Source organism: Bemisia tabaci, chromosome 7 (assembly GCF_918797505.1).
Source record: "Bemisia tabaci chromosome 7, PGI_BMITA_v3".
NCBI lineage: Eukaryota > Metazoa > Arthropoda > Insecta > Hemiptera > Aleyrodidae > Bemisia > Bemisia tabaci.
In genome coordinates, this window is record NC_092799.1 from 16,894,057 (window position 1) to 16,920,314 (window position 26,258).

General features: G+C 41.2%; 1 protein-coding gene across 7 annotated transcripts in view; it reads right to left on the minus strand.

The window, feature by feature from the left end:
* cno (adherens junction formation factor afadin) overlaps positions 1-26,258 on the minus strand; it is a 289,893-nt gene that overhangs the window by 12,264 nt on the left and 251,371 nt on the right. For 6 of the 7 annotated variants that reach the window (XM_072302285.1, XM_072302284.1, XM_072302283.1 and 3 more), the window contains 4 exons: positions 5,806-5,871; positions 5,351-5,424; positions 4,131-4,249; positions 3,496-3,624 (listed from right to left, as the gene is read on the minus strand). In XM_072302285.1, coding sequence (XP_072158386.1) covers positions 3,496-3,624; positions 4,131-4,249; positions 5,351-5,424; positions 5,806-5,871 — 388 coding nt within the window. The remainder of the gene's footprint in view (positions 1-3,495; positions 3,625-4,130; positions 4,250-5,350; positions 5,425-5,805; positions 5,872-26,258) is intronic. The other variant, XM_019040165.2, reaches the window with a different exon arrangement.

Sequence of the window (26,258 nt, forward strand, 5' to 3'; positions counted from 1 at the left end):
AAAAATCTAAGTTTCTAGAGACTAAACTACGATACGCAAAAGAAAACGGAATAAAATATACTGCAGGAGAGGGCGGTACAAGGAGTAAAAATTGAAGTACAGGAAAATTAAACAAAATCAAAATAAAACATGATACACACACAAAAACCACTGCAAATCAAGGAAACGAAACAAAATTAATCAAATAATCCTGCTACAGAAAAAATACAGTACTTGGGGAATCGATCAAAGAGACTTTTACAAAAAAGAAAAATGATAACTGAAATTTTCATCAATGGCGAGTAAAACGAATATTACAGGGGTGGAAAAAAAAAGGTTCTAAAGGGCGATTTGTGAATCCAATGAAAGTGAGGCACAGCTAGTGATTGAAGACATTCACAAACAGTGATGAATCTCATTCAGAAACTGAGGCAATTTTGGCGGAAATTATGAGGAAAAATAAGGGATTTTGGATTGTATTTTTGAGAGAATTGCTGAATTTGCACATGAGGAAAAAGTGAAGGAACACAAGGGGGCCGCCAGTGTCTTGATTTCATTGTAAGTTAATTTTTTGTAAAAAAAACTGCAACATGAAATGAATTTTGATGAATCAGTCATTGGCTAATGATTCCTCTGCTTACTCTGAGGCATATAATCGCTTGTGTCAGATGATAATATACCTGCGCTTCATTGCGATGATAACGCAAAGGGCGCCCTAGTAAAGGGCTTTTATTGCTGTTTGCCTGCTATCCATAATTTGTATGATTATTGTTCGAAAAAAAAGAAGAAAAAAGTCATGCGAAAAATCCTTGCATGCAAAAATAAGAGAAGTTTCCAGGCATATTTATGGCATGATGCAACATTTAAACAACATTAATAAGCAATTGATCAGTTCTCACAGCTTACGGCTGTAGTCCAAGCTGGCACCTCTGACTCTCGACATGTCCGAGTCAGATTTCCGCCGCTGCTCCGGGCCCCGCCACCAAGTAACCGGACTCCCGTCACTTTCAGAGGAATTAATAGTACAGATATTTGTGTTTCTGAGGGGTTCTGGTACTTTAATTGGAGTTATAACAAAAGTGTGTTGTTTCTCCAGTGTACGGCGTTTAGATTTCTTGATTTTGGACAAATGAGGCCGGTTCAAGCGCCTGGAGCCGCTTCTCCCCAGCGGTTCTTTGTCGACATCTTTTTCTCCCGATATGAAGTTACTACTAGCTTCATCCGTGTTGACACTAAACCACCTTTTGAGTTTTTCTTGATTTATGGTCTGATATGTTTTCTCCCACTTCGGTTTGGGTTTATCACAGCTGATTGTTTCATTTCGAACGAGATGTTTGGGTTTGAGTGGCACTGCATTTGTTTTTGTACTGCCACCGCTAGTTTCATCAAAATTACTACTTCGCTTTAATTTGGAATTACTCTTGGTTAACTTTCCTCGTTCTGGAATACTAATTTTAAAAGATTTTAATTTCTTGAGCATGTAACTCTTGTGAGCTTCGTAATCTTTCAGTGCTGATGCTGCTCTACTTATTTCGTCGAAGGAAGATTCATCAACTTCTTCCAACCGCGATTTGTCATCCACACAAAAACTATGACTCTTTTGACGTGAGTTGAAAAAGTTGCTGCCATGCCTCTCAAAATGCTCAAAGCTTCCGCTTTTAATTTGCTTGGCAAGGAGAGCCTCATCTGCTAGAAACTGTTTGATATTTTCTAAAGCTCCTTCAGAGTCAATTTCACTATTGCTTTTACTTTTCAAATTTTCTAAATTAGACTTGAGTTTCATAAAATTAGGGGTGGATTTAAAAATATCACTATTAACGCTATTTAATTTGTTAGAATTTAAACTATCTAGACTAAAGCGCTTAGAAAACATATTGCTTTTAGAGGTATTGATTTGTTTGCCCATTTCAAGTTCGTCAACTTGGATGGAACGGATTTTTCGAAGCAATGGTTCTTTGTTACAAGTTGGAAAGATTACATCGCATGTCGCACTCGCAGGTATACTTCTTGGTTGATCTTGCTTTTCCTTTTTCTTACTTGTCTTTTTGACTTCTCTCAAGAGGACTCCTTGACCGACATCTATCAGACTGTCCATACTGAAACCTACAGATTTTAGACTCTGACCAACTGGCTTAAAAATAATTTCATAAGTTTTATTTTCATCTTTCGAAAGTGGTAAGGTTATTTTTTCTGACTGCTTATCCAGAACTGAACAAAATTCTAGGTCTTTAGTTGAAGAGAGATTAGGTTGTGATCCGTAACATTTATTCAAGTTTTTATTCTTGGTGGCTGCATAATTTTTAATGATGCCTGCTTCACCTAATTTTGAAAAATGCTTGGCTAGTGCTGCAACTCTACCACATGTGATATCAGGCACATCTTCGTCCGAACTGTCTGACGGTATGATGTTCACAGATTTGATCGGGTGGATTTTGTTCACAGAGGGTTCACACTCCTTAAAATTGGAGGAATTAATCCTCATCAATGATGTAAAGTATTGGTCATTCATAAGGTTTCGACTACAATTTGTTTCTTCCAATTTTTGTGCTTGAGGGTTACTAAAATTCTGGATTTTTTTCAGAAAATCACCTGAAACAATTTCATCTAACTCTTTGAGTACTTTTTCTCTTTCTTCAAGGCTTAATTTACGAGTTTTGTCATTTGCTTTTTCAAACGACTGCAGGGATTGATTCGAGCCAGACTTCAAATTCACTAAAGAATTCTCTGAAAAAGAATCGCTTGATTTGTGTATTGCACTGTCGGTTTCACTACAGCATTCTGATGTTGATGCCGATGATGGAATGGTTTCCAGAGTTCCACCAAATCTCAGTCTTTTACCAAACATGACATTGGTGTTAATTTGATTGACATTTTGCATTAATTTACCAACACCATACTTTACATTACTAGATCCATCACAGGTTAAATTCAAGTCACTTTTGCATCTTCTGCTTTCATCTAATTTAAACGCTACATTGTCCGGATCACAATAGATATTATCTAAACTTTTATTTCTTGTATTTAAATTGGGGGATTTTCTTGAAACGTCTGCAGGTTTATTTTCATCACTTCGATTTGCTCTAAGGTATTCGTTCATTGCTTTGGCATCTTCATGATCACAGTCGATAAGCTTCGCTTGATGTTGTTGGAATATATCCTCACAAAGGCATAATTCATTCTTCGGTGGGATTTTGTAACATTTTGGACGATTGTTAGGAATAGGGACAGATAAAAAATTACTAACATTACTACTGGGAGTGTCGTTGTTGTTAGTTTCACTTTTTGGACTCGAGGCGCTAATTTCGGTCGAATCAAAATCATCACAAGCTGCCAAACCACCAACACCATAGAGAGCCGAGCTAGGGTGCAGAAAATTGCCATAACGTGGAGTAAAAACGTTCTTGGCTTTTAAGCCACCACCAACACCACTAGATCTCATCAAACTATTTCGTCTCATCAAACCACTCGGATTACGGGGAACTACTTGCTCACGAATAGGACCTAGACAACTCAGACCTGTTCGACTGTTAGTCCAATCTGCATATGAAGAGTGTGAGCCTAAATTTGTCAAAGACATACTTGCAGGTAAATTATCTTGCGATGGTCTACGATACATGTAGTCCATACTTGCTCTTCGACTAGACGCTGCATGTAACAAGCAAGAATTGGAGATAAAGGATTAAAGAGAGAAAGAGTATGTGATAACGTGGCATTATCACCACAAAAATAGAGAAAAAAAATTACACATTTTCTCGACAATTTTTATCAAAAAATATTTCACGAGTTTCAACATTTACAAGACCAGACAAAATGAGGAAGACAAGATAGTGTTAATAGGAACATATTGAGAGAGGAAAAAAAATGTAATGATTTCTGTTTCAGTGCGCACACAAATTTTCTCAATATTACAAATAAGGGATTCTGTTTTTCCTTCTATTTTATTTCAAGTTTAGGAGGAAATTAATTTAGTAAAAGAAAAGAAAACCCGTGAGAGGATCATTAGTTAGTGAAAATTTACAAGGGATGAAAGGAAATTGTTAGACAATACACGATGTTAAATCTGATGCCCAAATATCTTGTCCCCATTTTCGGATAGTAAGTCTGTCAACCGTTGAGGGAAGCAGAAAATAGGATCTAAGAATGAAACAAACCTCTACTCATGACGGGCGAAGGCTGGGAGAGTAGTGTGGCTAGGCCGTAATAGATTGCACCTTGTTTCGCAACTTCCAAAGTCACTGTTGGTCCGGTTTTGACTAAATACTCGGCAGCTCTGAAAGTAGGATATTGAAAAATTAAAATAAAATAGTTTAAATTAAGCTCAGAAGAACTTCTGTCCAAAATTAGTTTAGAACAGAAAATGCAACCTTTTTTAGAATTGCTGAATCTGACGAATCTAAAGCATTTTAAAGTCATCAAGAGCCTAATTAATTGCACAGTCTCATTAAGTTCTAGCCAAGTCTCTTGGTTGATTTTTAGAGAAAGACAAAAATCTGCCAACTTGGTTATTGAATGCGGTCCATAGTAAAATAATTCTACCTTTCGCCAATTGGAAAATAAATTAAAATAACATTAGGTTCTTCCAAAACAACACATAAAACACTGGAAAATAATTACGTACCATTCACTATGCGAAGCAAAGATCCTGAATTTTGTCATCAATTTTCTACTAAAATAAAAGAATAGAAACTTTTCCTGAAAGGGTGCACAATGCACTGCAGGATAAAACTGAGGTTTTGACATTTTCCCTAAGAACTGTATTCCTTTGCTCGATGAATTTACAAAACTGAGATTTTGACATTTTCCCTAAGAACTGTATTCCTCTGCTCGATGAATTCACACACGAGGCGAAAGATCTAGAGAAATATCAGTTATCCTGCTTTGAGCCCTGTCATTGTAACCTCTTAAGAGGCTGCACTGTCAACCCTTTTTCCCATGAGGTAACTTCAAGTTGACCTCAATGTTCTATTCAACAAAAAATTTTTAAGCTCTTTGAGAAATTGGAACTACAAAAAACACTGAGACTGCAAAAATTATAGCTTTGCACTCCTGGTTATATTTTTGCTCCATCAGGAGAGGCCTGCCAGTTCAACTGCCCGACAAAATATGTCTATGTCCCCCAGAGATGCAAACGATTCTCTCTTCTCCCTTCGCATTATCATAATCGGCCTTTCCATTATAAAAACCTCTGTTCCCTCAGAAATTTCAACGTGATGACTTCTTCATGGCTCCATGCGTATAAATTACCGCGACTTTCCCGGCCTCCCCAATACTAAAACTCGTTTTTGGAGCCTTCCCATTTTCGCTCGCGACCCACCGGGTCGCAGATCAAGCAGTTGCTCAATCTTTTTGTGATAACCAAAGAAATTCTTACTTTTCTTGTGTGATGCCGACTAAGCTTTGACCATCAACCTTCAGCAACTGATCTCCAGCTTGAAGTCTTCCATCCTGAAAGAGAAAAAAAATTATGATTTTGTTCCATGCATTATTTTGAACACGCCATACACCTCGTCATTGAGATTTAAACTTCTCAAATTCTGGACAAGAATGATAAGAGACCACGAAAGGATTATTCAGAAAATAAAATGAGTCAGAATCACTAAAACAACTAGAATGCTGAGACACTTGATAATATAAATTTCAAAGTTTAAAACAAATGTTCAATTAAAGATGCAAAGGATTCAAATCGGTGACCTTTAAGAAAAGGGTCCATACTTCATGATTCCTTGGCTTCATTGCATCCTCTAATCATTTCAAACTCTGAGACAATGAAATTTGCCCTCAGAAGACACTTAAAAAAATGAACGGGGCAAGAAAATGAATACTTACTGCATCGGCAGCACCACCTTTGACAACTGATTTTATGTAAATCCCCAGTCTATCTTGTCCAGCTCCCTGAAACAAATAGAAGAATAGTTCATCAGAATGGAAAGTATTTCAAGTCCAAGTAATTAAAAATTAATAGTCCAAAAATTAATAAAAAGATACATGGTACCACGAAATATTGAGATTTTCCAACATGACCGTGCATTCATGGAAAGTTCGAGAATATATTCACGTATGATAAAATGAACTCTAAAGAACACTGCTGAAGTAGCATGAAAAGAATTTTAAAAAAATGATAAAAATTGAACGCCGGGACGGAGAGAAAGAAGGGAGGGAGAAAAAAAATATTAACTCTAGAGTCTTGATTATACGCGATTTGGATTTTGCATGGTCGAGCGAGGAGATTCTTCCGTTGCTGACTTAAATTTAACGCGAACTCTGACCCCATTTAATTGAAACTGTAATGTAAATAGTGATTAGTGAAACGCAACAAAATCAGCAAAAAATAATACCTTCAGAGTCTTGATTATACGCGATTTGAACTTTGCGCGCCCGAACGAGGGGATTCTCCCATGCCTGACTTATTTAACGCGAACTCTGACCCCATATGATCTAAACTTCTAGTGATTCGTGAAACGTAACAAAATCAGCGCAAAATACTGAAAAATCTACCAATTAGACGGATGAAAACAGGAAGCGAGGGATGAAACGAGAGGGGCTATCACGAGGGGGAAAAAACTGGACGGAAAAAACCGCGCATAAAAAACCGGACGCTGCACTGATAGAGCGATGAGAGCGATTGGGTACTGACAGAACGTAAGGAAAGTAAAACTTACTCGTATTTTACTACGAGGTGATCCTTGAGGAGGGAAGTCAACCGACCAGAGGACAAGGCAAAAGCGAGGCGTGAAAGAGAGGGTAAAGGGAGGAGGGAAAGGGGTCAAAGCGGGATCTTGGAGGAAATGGTCCGGTCGCGAAACTGAGTTAAGGCACAGGTAATACGGTCACAGAGCGTCCCGTAAGTTCACGGCAAAAATCTCGCAGCTTTCAAAAGTGAGCTTGTAATTGAAGCGCTTATCTCAAAAGTTCAGCCAAAGCTCGCGGAGTCGAATTGTGTAGGGACCGACAAGAAATTCGACTTTGGCGGCAATTCGTCTCAACCGATTCTCCGCTTAACTTACGGGCGTGTTTAGGGGCCGAAAAAAAATTCGACTTGATCGGCATTTCGTTCTAACTGTAGTTCCACTTAGCAAGCTTTTGCTGTATGCGATAAGGCTATATGTGGGAAGATTCTACTGATTTTTTTTCTTTTTTTCTAGATTTTATTCAGTTTTTTTTTTTAGATTTTATTCAGATTCTACTGATGCGGGGTGACCAGCTTTCGTAAATTCCAGCTTTTCCCGGATTTCTCGAGGGTTTTGAAAATCATATTCTCTGCTTCTTAATTTCTTTTTCTCTTTCTTTTTTTTCCTCGATGGTTTTTCATATAAATTCTTTCTGCGAAAAAGTTTTGGCAGAGTATCGTTTAATTGAAAGAAACAGAGCGTTCAGGCTTAAAGAAAATTTTTAAGAGTTCCCCAGCACAATTTTCTGACTTTTCCAAGTTTATCCTGACCTTCCAAGAACTCTCGATTCTCTTTCACTCTGGATATCCGTCTAGATCCAACCGACATCAGATGGACTCTTCACCCGTTCCTGATCATCGTTTGGCGCAGGCTTCAGATCGATGGTCAAAGTGTGAAACCGCGTATCTCCGTTTGCAACGTTGCAACTGTCATATTTTATTTTTTCTCTAAAAAACTAGCCACACTAATATCTTGAAAACTTCGGCGATTTTTCTTCTCTAATAGCAGAACATTCCACGTTTTTAAGATATAAAGCTGACTTATTTCTATTTGAAAGAATAATATACCTGGAGGCTAACATATTGAAACATCGCGAAGGAGATACGTGGTTTTGCACTTTGACAATCGAAATGGAAGCGCTATGTACACTGCCGTGCTAAGGAAAACCGCCGTATGAGCCTTCAGGCGTTGCCATATTTTCTTCTATAACCAACAAATTTACCGGGAAAATTCTGAATATTTTTCCTCCAATTTTTCAGACAATTTTGTTCCCGATTTAATCTAAAATATCGGAAAATTTCAAGGAAAAATACGCGTAACTTTCTTCAAAAATATATTTTTTACTCGGGAAAATGTGGCAACACTAGAAAAAAAACACATTGGATCTAGAGTTCAGACTCGTAAAGACATCGACAAAAAAAAATACTCTTGATTTAATCAGATTTAAGCTTAAATAAAGAACCAAGGCTCTTAATTTGAGCGGATTTCCTTTTGATTTAAGCTTAAATCTGATTGAATCAAGAGTCCTTTTTCTTTTGAATGTTTTCAAGAGTCTAGACTCTAGATCCAATGTGTTTTTTTTTTTTTTTTTTCCGATGAACTCTTGAATGTTCATACAGCGTTTTTTCCTAAGTACAGCAGCATGAGAGGCCAGGAAACGACTCGCATCTTGAACACAGACTCCTAGCGAGGCACTTCCGAGTCACCCTGTGCCGGGTGCAACCGAATCACGATTCGCCACTTGGTCATGACAACATGAATGTAATTTATTTACTGCGCTTTTTTTCTTCTTCCTTTTTCCAGATGCACGCAGAATCGGGAGCGCGGGTGACTCCGCGTCTCCGACTGCAAGAGAAACCCTCGACAGGGTGTAATAATGCTTCACAGCTCGCTCCGGTCCACGTGCCCGTCAAAAACAGGAGCGTCACGAAATTACCCGGTTCCACTTCCTTGTCGCCGCTGTTATGGCCCTGGGCTACCTTAAAGGGGGAAAATATGACCGGTTAGATTTTTAACACCGATCTGGCGCGCCGTTAAAGGGTTTCCGGGATTCATGGTGTTTTCAAAGTTAACTGGAAAAAAAAACGCATTGGATCTAGAGTCCAGACTCTTAAAAACATCGACAAGAAAAAATACTCTTGATTCAATCAGAATCTAGCTTAAATCAATAAACCAGCCTCTTAATTTGAGCGGATTTCCTTTTGATTTAAGCTTAAATCTGATTGAATCAAGAGTCCTTTTTCTTGTCAATGTTTTAAAGAGTCTGGACTCTAGATCCAATGTGTTTTTTTCCCCAGTGTTTCTAATTCCTTGCGTTTTTTAGTTTTCCATGGATCCGGGAAACGCTCGGGCTCACGTCGTGGCGTGAGGTTTGTCGGCTCGTAAGTTAATATTTCCACGAAAAAGTTTTTGTTTTCCTTTTGAAAAAAAGGAGAGAACAACCGTTGAAATGCACTGATTTTTTCGTTTTTGGCTCAACGCGTACTTGTGACGTCATTGAAAAGTGAAGACATTTTCCGAGTGTATAAGGCAATTTCAAGGCTTCTGGGTTCGCGAAATTACCCGGTTCAACTTCCTTGTCGCCGCTGTTATGGCCCTGGGCTACCTTAAAGGGGGAAAATATGACCGGTTGGATTTTTAACACCGATCTGGTGCGCCATTAAAGGGTTTCCGGGATTTGTGGGGTTTTCAAAGTTTCTAATTCCTTGCGTTTTTTAGTTTTCCATGGATATGGGAAACGCTCGGGCTCACGTCGTGGCGTGAGGAAATTTGCCAGCTCGTAGAGTAATTTTTCCACTTAAAAGTTTTTCTTTCCCTTTTGCGAAGGAAAAGAAAAGAATTTCCTTTTTAAGTTTCACCCGGAAAATTCTCAATTTATCAAAAGAAATTTGGCAACGTCTGAAAACTCATACGGCTCCCTGCTTTACTGCCTTGCTGAGGAGAAACGCCGTATGAGCCTTTCGGCGTTGCCAAATGTCCTGCAATAAAATGAGAGCTTCATGGAAAACTATTGGAAACGTCTCCCAATTTTTCAATGAACTTTATTCGCAATTCAATCTACAGTACCTAAAAATATAAAGGAAAAATATTCATAACGCTCCTTAAAAATTAGCATTTTATCGGAGAAAATTTGGCAACTGTCGAACGTTCATACGGCGCTTTTCCAGGGCTGCCACAAAATTGAGAAAATTAAAGTCCCTGATATTTCCCTGAAATTCCCTGACAATTGAAGACATGCCAAATCGTTACTATGACATTATTAAGAATAGTTTTCAGACAAAATGTGTTATTCTAAACGTCAAACCCATTCCAGACAGCAAATAAAGGAGACTTAACTATTATTTCCTGACATTTACGCAATTTTCCCTGACATTTCCATGTTTCTTCTGATTTTTTAAAATTCCCAGACATTTCCCGGTTTTCCGGTATTCCCTGACCGTGGCAACCCTGTTTTCTTTAGCACGACAGCTTAGCACGACTGTGCAGATGTCCGGGGCTCGGCTGAAGGTTCACGGGATTCCGCGAAGGCTCGAGCGCGTGGCTGCGGTCGGAGCCGAAGAAAGCGAGATCGCTTTCTGTTTCCGAAGGATATCACAGTCCAGTGTCTCGGCAGCCACGCAGCGCAGCATCCACACCGTACCCGAGCCCGAGCGACCAAGTCGTCGCCGGTCGATAATTACTCTGGAAAGAGGCAGGCAAGCAGGCCGGCGACCAGACTCCCGGCTTGTTACACATATTAAACACCTAGACTTGGGCCGACTATTAAGAGCAGCTTTGCTATTCTCCCGAGCTCCCGGACAAACCCCGCATCTCACAATGCGGATCCGAGGTGGTTGCGCGGTTTTCGATGTGCAGAACCGGTACCGGTGACGTGGCAAGACCAGTTCCAGGCTTAACTTTTCCTTTTCCCCCGCGGGTCGAACCCGAACCGGGATGGTGTAACATCGGCGCTGGAACAATTGAGCGCGGATCTGCATAGGCGAGGAAAGAGTGCGTTGTGTGGCCGGTCCGGTTGGCCGTGCTCTACCGCCGCCGATGATAAAATCGGACACTCGTAGAGTGAGATAATCGCTGTTCGGAGCTAGCGCTTTTCGAGCGAAATAATTTCACGCGCCAACTCTCCTAGGAGCGCCTCTGCTCGAACTTTTCCCGCTTCCTTTGGTTATGCAATCAGAGGTTGGGTTTTTGGGTTGTGACGCGGGAGTGCTGATAACGATTGAGAGATGCTTCCGGCCGGGTAAGAGACCGTAGGCAACCGAGTTTCGGCCTCATTCTCAAAGGTAAACGTTGAAAAATACGCGCAACTCAATTTCACGACATATGAACATTTTTGACGAAAGTTTTTGTTGAGAATTTTGAAAAAAAAAAAAAAAAACAATTTTTTATTCGAAACTAAACTCAACCCTTATTTTACTATCATCCCTTTAACCTTTTTTCCATACACTAGGGGGAAAAGTCTCTGGGACCCAAGATCTAGACTCTTAAAAAATTTGACAAGAATAAATACGCTTGATTCAATCGGACTTTAGCTTGAATCGAGAACCAAGCTGCTTAATTTAAGCGAATTTCCTTTTGATTCAAGCAAAAATCCGATTGAATCAAGCGTATTTTTTCTTGTCAGTTTTTTTAAGAGTCTGGACTCTGGATTCAAGAGACTTTTTTTTCAGTGATGCTTTAATTTAATCACACACTAAGCACTCGATGACGATCTGAGATAGAAAGTTATTCCAGAGGGTGTATGCATAAGGAGTGCGCGGAGCATTCCACTTTTTTATTGGCCTCCATGAAGTGGTGTCCAGTGCCGGTGCTTATGTTCAAAAAGGATGCATACATCGTGATCCAGAAGAGTCGTGCCACCTCGATAAACCTAAGGGATCTTGCCCTTTTTCATAGGCCCACTTAAAATTTTGGGGAATCTCACAAGTTGCTTCCTTTGACCTAAAAGTGCTCACGAAATTTGAAGTCTTTATCTCAATTTGTTAAATAGTTACATGGACAGTGCCAGGTCCTAGTGATGCTGAGCTTTTAGATCGCCCTGAATACAGAAAAGAGGAAATCAACTATTTAGCTCCAATTGGGGGTATTTACTCGTCACCATGTCAAAATGATGGCCTGTTGATTATGAAATTTCAAAAATCCAATGACCGATCGCCTTTCCAGAAGAGTGCGACACGAAGACTTCTGATTTTGACTTCTTGGTTTGAAGAGAAAACTCACGACTCCCAAAGTCAAAGAAATCAGAATAGACGCATTTAGTGTGACGTCACATCTCGATTTAATTTCAATATCTCGAAAATCGAAATGTAACCCAACAAACGAACACAACGTTCGTCCCAAGACGAAGTATTATGTCACGAGCTTATTATAGTATCAATTCTTGTGAATATGGTCTCAAACGTATTGGAAAATGACTGGCTTTCATAATTTTGCGGTCTCACGGATTAATGTTTCAGTTTTAGGCTAACGCATTCTTTCATCAATTGTTCGTTTTGGAGGTTATGTTAGTTTGTTGCGGCACATTTCGACTTTCGAGATATCGAACCAACAATATCGCTCCGTGAAGTCAGCACTAAATGCGTCTGTTGCGAGATGAGACCGTCAAATTTTGCACTGGATGAAGGCCGATGCTCTCGTTACCACGACAGGAAAAACAGGTGGTTACACAGATATCGAGGAGCAACGCTTCTGGCTAATGTTTCCGGGGTTCCGCGGTACCCTCCTAAATGTGATGTGCATTGTGCATGAACTAGAGCGAACGGGCATTTACCGTATCGCAGTAAAAATTCTCACATCCTTTGAAAGGAGAAAAAAATTAAAACGGGTGCTACATAAGTTCATTTCCGACTTCCCTACGCGGCGATGATCGGCCAGACCAGCGGGAGTCACTGTTACCTGTGAGCACCGGTGTTGCCTAATGCTGCGATTTGAAGCAATGATTTCGCAGGGAATGGGTTGACATTCGTGGCGGCTGTTGAATTTATCATTGTCAGAGTCGCGACTGCACTTAAATATCAAAATTCTTTGACTTTTTCCACACTTTCCTGAGAATATTATTAACGGTTGGGTTCAAAGACCAAAGGAACGAGTCGTCACAAATCTTTACTATTTGAGCCACAGGAAACCTGGAAGCTATACACCTTAAATTTATTACCACAAAAAAGAAAGGTTTCCCGTGTAATTTAAACGCATTTTGAATCCGCACAGTAAGAAAAAAACCGACATTTTGTGTTAATACAGGAAGTTAAACACTAAACGTGCGGTTAAAATTTTGTGGTTCGTTCTTTTTGGGGTCACATTGACCAAATATTTGGGTTAAAAATAAGTAACTTCGTTAGAAATTAGGCACGAACCGCCAGGATCAAACCTGAATCCCATCGATGACAGTCCTATGCGCTGACCACTCGCAGATCGTAACCGTTGAAAGACAACAAGAGAAACATGAGTACATTAGTTCAGTAGGAGGCATTCTTCATCCCTGGATAATGAGAAAATAATAAGTCAAAGTAACCACCAGCACAGATATTTTTAACTGTGTACATGGGTCGAAAACGCACATTCTTAGCGTACAATTTTAAAGTTCCAGCGCAAATTTCCCGATTTTCTCATGTCTTTTCACCGATGAGAATAATCTTATTTTTCGAGAACCAAAAATATATTTCCAAAGACCACAAAATAAGAAAGACGAGGCAACGGAGCTGAAAACGGGCCTAATTTACATCTGCGCCAACGGAAGGAGCTCGGTCACTCGCAAGACGCGAAGCAACGAAATTACCACAAGCTCCTTCCTCCGGCCCCGGGAAACGGAGGGGCTGAAGAAGTGAAGAGGGTGGATCGGCAGGAAAACCTTCATTAAGTGCTCCGAGTCGGAGGGTGTTGTCTAACCGTTCCACCTGTTTGCTCACCGTCGCCGCTTCCGTCCTCCGTCAACGACCGACCGATTTGGCAACCATTAAGCTCAATTAAAGCACTACGGTTATTGCCATCTATTTGCGAGACATGTTCACGTAATCTTCATTAAATATATTTTTGAAATGAAAAAAGTCAAACATACAGAAAAAAAAGATCGTGGCAGTTTCTGGTTTGTTTACACCATGAAGCGGCGGGCTGATTATTGGAATTGATAGACAAAGCGCTACAAATAAAACATAGGGAACATGAAGCGATCCTGTTGGTTGAAACGGGTGGTTGTTGTAGACTAACGGGGAAAATGATGGACTAACTACACTGGTAGAAACATTTGTGTTCTTGTGTTACTTTTGGTTGATATAGGAAGTGAAACACAAAGCAACACACATTTTGTGTTGAGTTTGCAGTGAATTTAGCGCGGAAAACAATGAAGGGACTGGAAAGGTACACAGTTGGTAATGTTATAATTTCAATACTTTCGGAACTTAGATGAAACTTCAAAAAAGACGCATGATACAAAAGAAAAGATACATGAGGCACGACGCCTAGGGTGTGCCTTATTTTTGAGTTTTGCGAAAATCAAGTTGGTCAACCCCTAAAAAGTTTCTATGTAGTCTCTAAATGAACCCCCTAAAAGGAAAAATTTTTAAAAAAATTTTAACCCGTGCCTCAAAGGGCCTAAAGGGCCTAAACCCAAAATTCAAAAGTTTTGGCAAGCGACACATCAATTCTGAAGGAAAATGGCAAGTTACGGCCCTTTTAGGGCAGAAATTTCGTCCGTTTTGCCGTATCTTGAAGCGTAAGGTCACAAACGGCCCAATGACGACGTGAGGCTATGGGCTGGCGGGGCGCGCCGCGGCCGGCCCGCCGCTGAGCGTGCGCGCGCGGCAGGGTTGCGCATCGCCGCTTTACACCGGCGTAGAGGAACGAACGGTGGGGTAGGAGGGGGATATCCGGTGGAAGAGCATCCACATTTTCTATCCATAATGAAAATGCATTATACTTTTTCAATATAGATGAGGAAATATGAGCCATACAAGGAAGTGATGAAAAGAGTGACAAATACATATATAGTTTGTACGGTTAGGAGTGTAAGTGGGGAAAATTTGCCGTAACTACAGAACAGCCCTGAAAATCTCCGGGAAATAAAAGCTGCTATTGATGAGAGGTTTGCATGAGAGGTTTAATTAAGGACTAATTAAAAAGATAGGTGCGATGTTGTCGAATCGTAAGCCCTTTACGCGATCAAAAGCGATTAGTGTAAATTTAATTGGAAAAGTTTAAGAAAAATTTGATGAAAGAAAATTGCCCCAAATTCGGGAAGTGCTTAAAGTGTTTTTCTATTATTTGAAGTTTTCGCACACGAATGTCAATGGCAGTAATTCCAATATGGAATGAAAAATGTAGAATCCCTGTGATACATAGTGTCTATGTTTACCCTCCTTTTCATTAGTGCATTTAACGTGACATCAATTAGAAAGTTTAATTCGAGAGGTTCAATATGGCTTACCCACTTACATTTTCTGGTACTGAAACCCCCCCCCCCCCCCCCGCCACAGTTACTTGCTATAATCAAAAATGTAATATTAGTTTCTCGAAACAATATGATTTAATTTGGGGTTTGAACCCCACTCTTTATAACCGTGGGCAATGCCCTTGGCCACTCGGCTACTAAGGAAGATTTGAGTAATTGAGGCTAATGTGTCATTATTTTAGCCCCGTGGGTAAGGCCAGGCAATCAACATCAGCTGTAAGTTGGCGAAGCCAGATTGAACCGATTGAATAAAACTTTCTAATTGATGCCGCGTCAAATACACCAATGAAAAGGAGGGTAAACAAAGTCTTATTGATGTATCAAACCTTCAGCGATTTCATATGAAATGAAAAAACTTATTTTCTTCCGTTTGGCGGGACTCATAAGCGAGCGTGAATTTTTCCTGTCGAGAAACTCTCTCCTGGGCGCGAGCTTCCTTCTTGTCTGCTCTCCTCACCTCTGCTGCAAGGATAGTATCCTTCACTGTGGATATTATGCATTCTCATTCAGATTTTTTCTGAAGAATTAAAAATGCTTTATCCTCTTCATTTTCCATGATATCTAGAGTATTGCATAAAGCAATGTCGAATAACACGTCGATTTTTGCCGTAAAATCAGTCTCCAAATTCTCTTGAACCAGCGATCGACGGCTAGCATTTTTTGATACGCGCCTCCACTCCTCATAAAAATGTAAACATTTTTAAAAACATGGATGTATCACAGGGATTCTACATTTTTCATTCCATATTGGAATTACAAGATCAGAGGTTTTCGACGCACCGCCATTGACATTAATGTGCGAAAACTTCACATAATAGAAAAACACTTTAAGCACTTCCCGAATTTGGGGCAATTTTCTTTCATCAAATTTTTCTTAAACTTTTCTAAGATCGCGTAAAGGGCTTACGATTCGACAACATCGCACCTATCTTTTTAATTAGTCCTTAATTAAACCTCTCATGCAAACCTCTCATCAATAGCAGCTTTTATTTCCCGGAGATTTTCAGGGCTGTTCTGTAGTTACGGCAAATTTTCCCCACTTACACTCCTAACCGTACAAACTATATATGTATTTGTCACTCTTTTCATCACTTCCTTGTATGGCTCATATTTCCTCATCTATATTGAAAAAGTATAATGCATTTTCATTATGGATAGAAAATGTGGATGCTCTTCCACCGGATATCCCCCTCCTACCCCACCGTTCGTTCCTCTACGCCGGTGTAAAGCGGCGATGCGCAACCCTGCCGCGCGCGCACGCTCAGCGGCGGGCCGGCCGCGGCGCGCCCCGCCAGCCCATAGCCTCACGTCGTCATTGGGCCGTTTGTGACCTTACGCTTCAAGATACGGCAAAACGGACGAAATTTCTGCCCTAAAAGGGCCGTAACTTGCCATTTTCCTTCAGAATTGATGTGTCGCTTGCCAAAACTTTTGAATTTTGGGTTTAGGCCCTTTAGGCCCTTTGAGGCACGGGTTAAAATTTTTTTAAAAATTTTTCCTTTTAGGGGGTTCATTTAGAGACTACATAGAAACTTTTTAGGGGTTGACCAACTTGATTTTCGCAAAACTCAAAAATAAGGCACACCCTAACGACGCCAGAGACAATATCTACCGATATGTTCACAATCTCATTTGATGGTTTAATCAAAGCTTATTAGGCAATTATTTATCTGTGTTTTTTCCGAGAAGATAAGTATTCGCGCTTCCCGGTATGTTTATTGCCTACATGTCGGAATTGAAGGCGAATCTTAGGTGGGCAATGTGTGTAAATAGGTTTACGTATGATCTATTGATTCTATGAAATTTTAAACAGCGAGACTACTGTTTGATTTTCGAATAGATAACTATCCGCGCTCCACCGTAGGTATGTTGCCTATACGCTGAAAATGAAGGCGAGACGCAAAGAGGACGATATCTACTTTGTTAACAGAATCGCACATCGTTTGATAGTTAATTCAAACCGTACAGCGAGTTACCAATGTTTCCAAAAAGGTTCTAATCGTGCTCTCCCGTGAAGTCGATACTATATAAGGGTTGGGCCCCCTGCATTTAATATTTTAGGGGGGATTCGTGTCGATTTGAGGAATCTTCCCCCTTAACGCTCCTAATAATAAAGTGAGAAGAGGTATTTTAACAATTGGTGGTTCAACTGATTGTCAGACTTACTCTTAATCCATGCTCGCCGCTCCGTATTTTTTGACGCCTCAAAGTTTCTCTGTAATCGTGCACTGGGTTTATGGTCTCCACACAATCCATCCCCCGAAACGTGGAATTTAAGAATCGGCCTTGGGGTCTGCTTTAATTCTGCTATTTTTCGTAGAGTATACTTCGGCAAACACTTTCCTAACAACTCCTTTATTTTGAAATCTTACCTTTAAGAACTGCTATATATACTCAACTGTTGTTCCAACTTCTTTTTTCGGAAAAATACGTTTTCAGGAAACTAATAGTTGACTAACGTTTCACGTAAATAGCACAGAAAGTACGTTAAAACCCGTCAGGAATCCATTTCTAGACAAGCGTCAAAATCTTCGATCCGACTTTTGCCGAAACCGAAAAGTTGATCTTTTTCACACAGTTCTCCGGCTTGAGTTGCTCAGAGACATTGGTTGATAAAACGCTTGAGTTTTAAATTAATGATACATCCGAAAAATAGTCCGACGCACGTTCATACAAGATCGAAAACATTCACCAAAAAATCCGGAAGATGTTCAACATCCACCGAAAAATCGAAGGGAATCCCTAAAAACCATCGAAAAATCTGCAAGAATTATCAAAATTCCCCGGAACATCCGAGATAATCGTCAGCATATACTGGAAAGTCCGTAAAAATTCTCAGCTTCCGGGAAAACTCCGCAAGTATCAATATTATCCACCGAAAAATCTACTATAATCACTATCAACCACCAAAAACTCCGCGAAGATCACCAAAATTCACCGAAACATCCGGAAAAATCGTCAGCATACACTGAAAAGTCTACAAAAATTATCAGTCTCCGGGAAAACTCCGCGAGTATCAACAGCATCCACCGGAAAATCCGCAATAATCGTCAGTGACAACCGAAAAATCCACAAGAATCATCAGCGTCCACCGAAAAATTCGCAGGAACCTTCGAGCATACCCAAGGGCGTCTGCGAAAATTGTAAATTCTCAGGGGAAACTCCGGAAAAATCAACAACATTCACCGAAAAACACGCAAAAATCACCAGAATCATCGAAAAATCCGCACTAAAAATTCGGAATCCGGAAAATCCTCGAGAACACAGAGCGCCGCTGGTCACCGACCGCGCGCGCGTAGACTCCTGCGGCTCACGCGACTGACCGCACGGCGACCGTAAGGGTGCACTCTCAGCGGCTGCAGCATTAAGTGATTTAATAAACAGCAATTAAAGAGCAATTACACAGGCACCGCCGGAGAGGGGGGTTACCGCGGAGCGTGGCCGCTTGGCTAGGAGCCGGACTGAAAGTGAAATGAGAATAAACAAACACAGTACCCGTAGCCGGGCACAAAGCCTCGGAAAAAAGTAAGAGGAGACGCAGAGAACCAAGCCGCGTCGCGCTCGGCCGGGCCCGGGAGTTTCCGCCGCGAGCAGCCACGGGTTTGTGTACCTTCCTCGGCTCAAAAGTCGCCAACTAGAACTTCGAGAGAGGTCTCGGGTACCTATAGTGCCTTTGCGGACAGCCGACGAATATGATTGTCTTTTCTGAACGGGCGTTTAAGTCTCCTAAACGACGAGTTTTTGAATCCAAGCTCTGCTACGTCTTACTACTCTTTCTGATCAAGAAATTGTTTGCATCGTATCTGGGATATGGCAAAATGTCCGATGGTTTTTTTCTTTTGAACGTGCGTTAAAGTCTCCTGTAAGACGAACTGCGGATTCAGAGCTTTGCTATGCTCCTCTACTTTTTCTGATCAAAAAATTGTTGCGTCGTTTCTTGGATATTGCAAATGTTTGTCCGATGATTGTTTTTTCTGAACAAGCGTTTAAGTCTCCTACAAGACGAATTTCTAAGTCAGAGCTCAGCTATGTGTCTCTACTTTTTCTAATCAAAAAATAGTTGCGTCACTTCTCGGATAGGGCAAATGTATGCCTTAGATTGATTTTTCTGAACGGACGTTTAAGTCTCCTAAAAGACAAACTGAGTCAGAGCTCTGCTATGCTTCTCTACTTTTTCTGATCAAAAAGTTGTTGCGTCACTGCTTAGATAGGGCGAATGAATGCCCTTTGGTTCTTTTTCTAAACGGGCGTTTAAGTCTCCTAAAAGACAAACTGAGTCAGAGCTCTGCTATGCTTCTCTACTTTTTCTGATCAAAAAATTGTTGCGTCACTGCTTAGATAGGGCGAATGAATGCCCTATGGTTCTTTTTCTAAACGGGCGTTTAAGTCTCCTACAAGGCAAATTTCTGAATCAGAGCTCTGCAATGCTTCTCTTCTTTTTCTGATCAAAAAAATTGTCGCTACACTTCTTGGCTAGGGCAAATGTATGCCCTAATTCGTTTTTTCGGAACGGGCGTTTAAATCTCCCACAAGACGAAGTCCTTAGTCAAAGCTCTGCTACGCCTCTCTTCTTTTTCTGATCAGAAAATTGTCTTCCCACAGATACTCTTCTCTCCGAACCCACGAATACCTTCGAAGTTTCACGAATGGCAACTCAGCGTCTCATTTCGATGATCGCCCCGGTCCGTTCCGGTCGAAGCAACGTTTTAATCCGGCATCGGATTAATAGCCATTACTTCTCTTTGTCTTCGTCATTTTTGTGAGCTGCGAGAAGTCACGAAAGGCAGGACCGATGATGTGGAAAATCCGAGAGCGGGGGCGGAGGAAGACGATCAACAGAACGTATTTGTGCCAAACGGAACTATGTGCATTGTGACTTGAGCCCTGTAATGCATATATTCTCATCGGTCTCAGGGCTCATGTCTTATAATGCACATAGTTCCGTTTGGCATAAATACGTTCAACACTGGAAGAAACCCAATACAATTCATCTTTTTCGTTCATCTCGTTGAATCGGTTCGAACCGTGGCTCTGATGATGAATTTCCAGGTGACAAACCTCGCTCTTTCACTGATTCTTTTGAAAGTGAACGTAAAGCCTACTCAGCCTACTCTCACGATTACTCTATAATATCCGGTGTTAACTCATCGTTCAGAAAGAGACTAAAAACTACTCTAAAATCTATGTAATTTTTTCCCCCAGGAAGGATTAGATTAGCACTTCCGGTGACGGGCCACTGGCCAAAGTCAGCAAAGATCAATTTTGTTTAAAAATTGGTAAAAATTCAATGTAAAATTAGAGCAACGGATAAATATTAATAAGGGAAAAAAGACGAAAAAGAAAATATTTGCAAAGATACAGAAACTAATCGTTGTTGAGAAACAACCAAACAATGACTTTTTAAGCATATCTTCATTATTTTATTGAAATTTCAATTTGGTTTTCTAGCATACCCGTAGCCGGAGTCATCAGCGCTACAGCCATTTTCCACTTCGGCAATTTTTCAAACCCGTGCTAAAATATGCAGTTTCAAATTTCAAACTTTGGACGTAGTTGAATCACCGATATGGGTTCTTTCACAGAATCAAATCGACCTGAATGATTCTCTGAAATTAGAAAAAATCGGTGCAGACTAACTATACCTAATCCCTCATTAATACCCTTGATACTTCTCTGCTGAAAAAATCGAGGGAAAATCAGAGAATGTGCTTTAAGACGAAGCATTTCATTTCACAAAACGAGCGAGAAAGAAAGGGGCACAAAAGCCGAGTCCGAATCCTGTCATCAAAGTGCTGCTGTTTTATTTTATCGAAAGATTCCGAAATAATTCCATTTTCCGGAAACATATTCCAATTTGCCAAAATTCCGAGAAAAAATTCCGATTTTTCAAAAATCCCAGGGAAAAATTTCAAAATACGCCCGGATTTAGTTTCGAAGATCGACAAATTTGTTCAAAAAGTCCCTAAATTTGATCAAATAAGTGGCTAATTCCGGGGAAAAATTTTGAAATACGCCCGGATTTAGTTTCGAGGATCGTCAAATTTGTTCAAAAAGTCCCTAGATTTGATCAAATAAGTGGCGAAACTGGCAGAAAATCGCTTTCGAGGAAATTCCAAAAATAGCTGAAAATTCTGGGTATTCCGAAGATTCCAGGACAAGTTCCGATTATTTGAAAAGTTCCAAATTTCGGAATTAATTCCGAGAAACGGCAGTACTCAGTCATCAGATCCTAAGCTCGCGATCAGGACCCCAAGATCCAGGACCAACTTCCAGGCGACAAATCCCTCTTTCCCTCTCCTCGTGACTCGGACTCGGCCACATCGAAGCGTTGCCGAATCCCGTATTCCCTTACTGTGGCAATCCTGAGCACCCGACGACGTCGCGTCGCACAGTGGATCGAGTCAATAGGCGAGATCGGACAAAATTTGAAAACTTTGAACGCTTATAACTTCGTTTATACGTAACTTTGAGGCTCTAAAAGTAGTTCCATTGGTTTCATCGTGAAATTTTCTTCTAGAGTCACCCCTCAAAATTTAAAATGTGACGAATTCAACATCAAAATTTGCAGTTTTAGTCAAAAATTTCATGTCCGACCTTTCTGATTAACTCGATCTACCGTGCGTCGTGGCAACCGCGAAGGAATAAGACGTCGGTAGATTTCAAAACCGAACAAATCCGTTTTCCAACGAGCCGCGAGCTCCATAAGAACGCCTGGATTCTAGGGCTCATCGATGTGGATAGGTTCGGTTTTTAGTTTCGCGCGGTCGCGGACCAATCGCGGACGCATCCTCGAGTCCTGACGACTCCGAGCGTGGTCGCCATCGGCCACCGCCTCTCGGTATTGATGTCTCCCGTCAAGGATACGACGGAAGTTGCCCGGCGATGATGAACGATGGGATGTCCGCGATTCGGGACGGTGTATCACGACGCGACGATGATTTATCGGGGCGTTTGACCCGCCGAATGAGGCTTCGCGTGTTCATTCAAGAGCGCTCTTGAGTCGGTCAGTTATGCGCCGAGAGCCAAGACAAGGATCGGTGTGGATGTTTTGACCTAACAAGTTTATTTCTTGGTGAGCCTCGGGCTGGATAAGAATGTCGATACTCTAGGGATCATCAAATAATAAACAATCGGAGAGTCATACAGTTCAAGCTATGGTGCACATTTAAATTGGCTTAATACTTTGACTTACTTTTTGCACGATCAAATGGATCGATAAGATTTGATGGAGTGACCAAATTTTTTTTTAAATCGACCGAAAATGTAGATTACTCTGAGACACCTAAAGATGAAGAAAGTATCCTGCCGAACTAACGTATCATCTTGTTTCTCATGATGTCACTCAGAGGTTATGATTTGCGAATGGTTAGCGCGTAGAGCTGACACCAATCCGATCCAGGATCAAACCTGACAGCTTGCACTTGATTTTTAACGAGGTTTTATATTTTCAACCAGAAGATTTGGTCAATGTAACCCACAGATAAACCAACCAAAAAATAATACTCGCACGTTTAGGTTAGGTACTTTAACATTTACTCCTCATATCAACACTAAATGTCGGTTACTTTTCCCTACTGAGTACGGTTACCTGACCCCCCTTTCCTCCGTTAAAGGCCCTTTGGCCTGTCTCTATCACGATTTACGACTGCAGAACTTGATGCCAAAAAAGATAAATCCGAGGCTCCATTTTTGGCTCTCGAGCGCGATGCAACAGGACGCTGGCGAAAACGGCTAACGATGAGCCGAAAGCTGCGCGTTAAAGTCTGGGGTGCGCGTGCGTTTACAGTCACCGGAGCCGGGGGTTGACGGGTGATGCGACCCGCGACCGATTGTGTGGGTACGTACGGGTTATGATCGAACCGTCATACAATCACCGAGGAAATAAATCTTCGGCCGGTACTAGACAGCTGCAATCATCCTGCACTTCCATTGTTGAACTCGTCGAAAAAGGCGGGCATGGGCTAGGCAGTTGGGTGGTGATTTCGTCTGCGGCCCGATTATTGAATTTGACAGACAAAGCGATAGACAAAGAAGATATAGGGAGTATAAAGCCATCCTATTGGTTGAAATGGTTGGTTCTTATGGACTAACTATCGGGTCCCTCGTGGGTTGCCGTTACTTAGTCTATTACCTGCCTCCTTTGTCCATTGTAATCACTCACTTCCACCAATAGGATCCCTCCAAATCCCTTTTGACTTCTTTGTCTATAGCTTTGTCTATCAATTTCAATAATCGGCCCGCTGGCGACATGGGTGTCGAATCGAAAAAAGAATGGATCGAGTTTAAGACGTAGTAACCTTGTTCTTTTGGGGGGAGAAACATTCACGCGGCTGAAACTTTCAAGTTCCGTCCGTTATTACCAAGGATACTTCGCAGGTAAGGCTCTGATGATTGGGCAGAGTTCAACACAGACGTTCTAGGTCGCATTTTGGGGGGAAAATAAGTTAGGAATAGTTTTGAACTCAAGTAGTCATGAATTTCCTCCTGTCAGAAAGTCGGGAAAAAATATTTTGACCGTGAAATTAGTAATTTTCGTACTTAAAATTGAGTCTCGTGAAAGCATAAAACTTCAAACTTATTTTTCTCCAGGGTGTCTACTAAAATAGACTGGCCAAAAATCAGTACTTTTGCAGTACTTTTTCAGTACGTCCCCAAAAAATTCAGTACCTTCTTAACAGAAAAATTCAGTGCTTTTTCAGTGCCTCCAATTGACGAAATTCAAGATTTGAATTCCTCGCTTAAAATGCGACAAAAATGAAAAAAATTCCGGACCTTCTTGCAGAATTTCCGCACTTTTTCAGTAATTCCGGACCGCCCTTAAAAAATCAGGAATATTTTCGGACATTCCGAAAATTCCGGACTTGTAGACACCCTGTTCTCGGATTAAACTTACGGCGACTTGGCGCGAGTTTATTAAACTCGGTCTAATTGTAAGGGCCATACGGTTTCCATTCGCTTTTTCCACGTCATTTTTCAAGGGAGAGCCGACTAGTCTAGAAAACAACGATGAGTCATGAAAGCTTTCCTCCGAGTTCAACCGACCAACTGCTCCAGCAAAAACACGGCGCAGAATGGTATATCGGAAGCCATTACAGCAGCGAATTGGAAGCCTTTTCCCGAGATTGAGACCAGATTTCAGACTTAACCGACGTTTCTCGCGTCCGACGTGTTTCTCGCGAAATTTTATGGCGGGACACGTGTTTACGAGCCCAATCCCACTCGCACGCAAACGGTCCATTTAAGTCAACGTTGCCGCTCATCGCATGGAATCCAATTTCCCGGTCGCTAAAAACATTTATTTCTCGGAAAATTGGCAACGGAGTCGGTCACACGGCTTGCACTTTTCAGTGTTTCTTCCAGATGGTCTCCGAGATGCAGATATAGCCAACGACTCAAAAGCCGAGCCGGCGAATCGTTGACACGAGAGTTCAACTCCGTTCGCAGCGTGAGCCCTGGAAAACATGGGGTTGCACCGACGGCAGGGCTCATCTCGAACTGGAGTCGCGCCATCCCGTCCTCGAAGCCACGAAATGGAGACAAGGGAGGAGGGACCGGTCCCGTCAGCGCGGTGATAATAAAGCCGCGCTTCCACGAGCAGTGCTCGACGAGAAGTTGGCTGCGCGACCGAGTGCAGGGATTTGGAACTTTACCAAAAAAATTTAGGAAAAACAGATGATTTAATCCAAGCGAAAAATGTTAAACAACCGCCCGTCTACTAAAACAGGCTGGTCAAAAATAAGTACTTTTACAGTACTTTTTCAGTACATTCTCAAGAAATTCAGTACCTCCTCCAGCAGAAAAATTCCGTACTTTTTCAATACATTCATTTGACGAAATTAGAAATATTTCCAAAAATTGAAATTGCGACAAAAATGACAAAAAATTTAAAAAAATTCCGGACCTTTTTGCGAAATTTCCGCACTTTTACGGTACTTCCGGACCGTCCTTAAAAAATCAGTACTACTTCTGGACTTGTAGACACCCTGAACGAGTCCTCTGCCTGTTATTTTCGTATGTTCAGTATTCGTCCAAGGAACTTATAAATTGTTAGCATGATGAGATATCACCGCATTTTAGCTCTGATTGATGAAAACCGGGCTTCATTCATTGCATCTCAGCAGTATGTTTCGTATTTTGCAAGTCTGCGTACTTGTATTCTCAACATATGATGAGCAAATTTCTGAGTTAGAAACTGCCAGAAAAAGGGAATTTTTTTCTCGTGACAGTAGTGCGTATGCCTATGGCTTTCTCCCAGAATAGTGTAGACTAACTGCTGTTTTGTCTGAAATGGCGTCAATTCTTGCTCACTTACTGATTTCTCATGACTCTCGTTTCTCACAATTTTAATAAGAGAAAATTTTGCTGATAATGTAGACTTACTGCTGTTTTGTCTGAAATGTTGTTAATTTTTGAGAAATCATTCCTTTCTTATAACTCTCGATATTAAAAAAATTACAATTCAGGGTTCCCACAGAATTTGCAAAATTAAATTTTTTGACATTTCCCTGCTTTCCCCGACACATTTTGATGGAATTCCCTGACAATTGAGCAAATGCCAGATTGTTAAAAAGATTTACCTACACATGTAGGTAGTTAGAAATAGTTTTCAGGCGAAAGTTGTCATCTTCCCTGACATTTCCAAGTTTTCCCTGACTTTTTAAAATTCCCTGGCATTCCCTGGGTTGCCAAGTATTCCCTGACTATGGCAACCCTGAGGATCAATTTAGCTGGTGTAGCAGAACCGGTCAGTTTGAATTATTATAGTGGAAATGGAACTTTATATCGAAAATTCGGACGATACTCTCATGGAAGATTTTCAAAATTATAGCATTTCCAGGCGATGGCGCGGGCGACTCGGCGTCGCTTGCTGCCTGTGGGAGCGCGGCTCGACACGACGCGTGCCGGGCTCGCGAATCCGCGGTTCCTCGGCGCGAACCGATGACCCCGAACGACTCGACCCGTTTCGGTCCGCTTCCCGCCAAGTTCGACTTTACTCCATGGCCTCCGGCCACCGACGGAAACAGAGCTTGCGGATCGGGGATTGCGGATCACGCTTCCTCCTGGGTGCCGACGGGACGCGCAGTTCGGAGAAGATGCTATTGGCAGATCTGCGGGTTGATTATTGAACTTGATAGACAAGGCTATAGACAAAGGAAGACTTAGGGAGGATG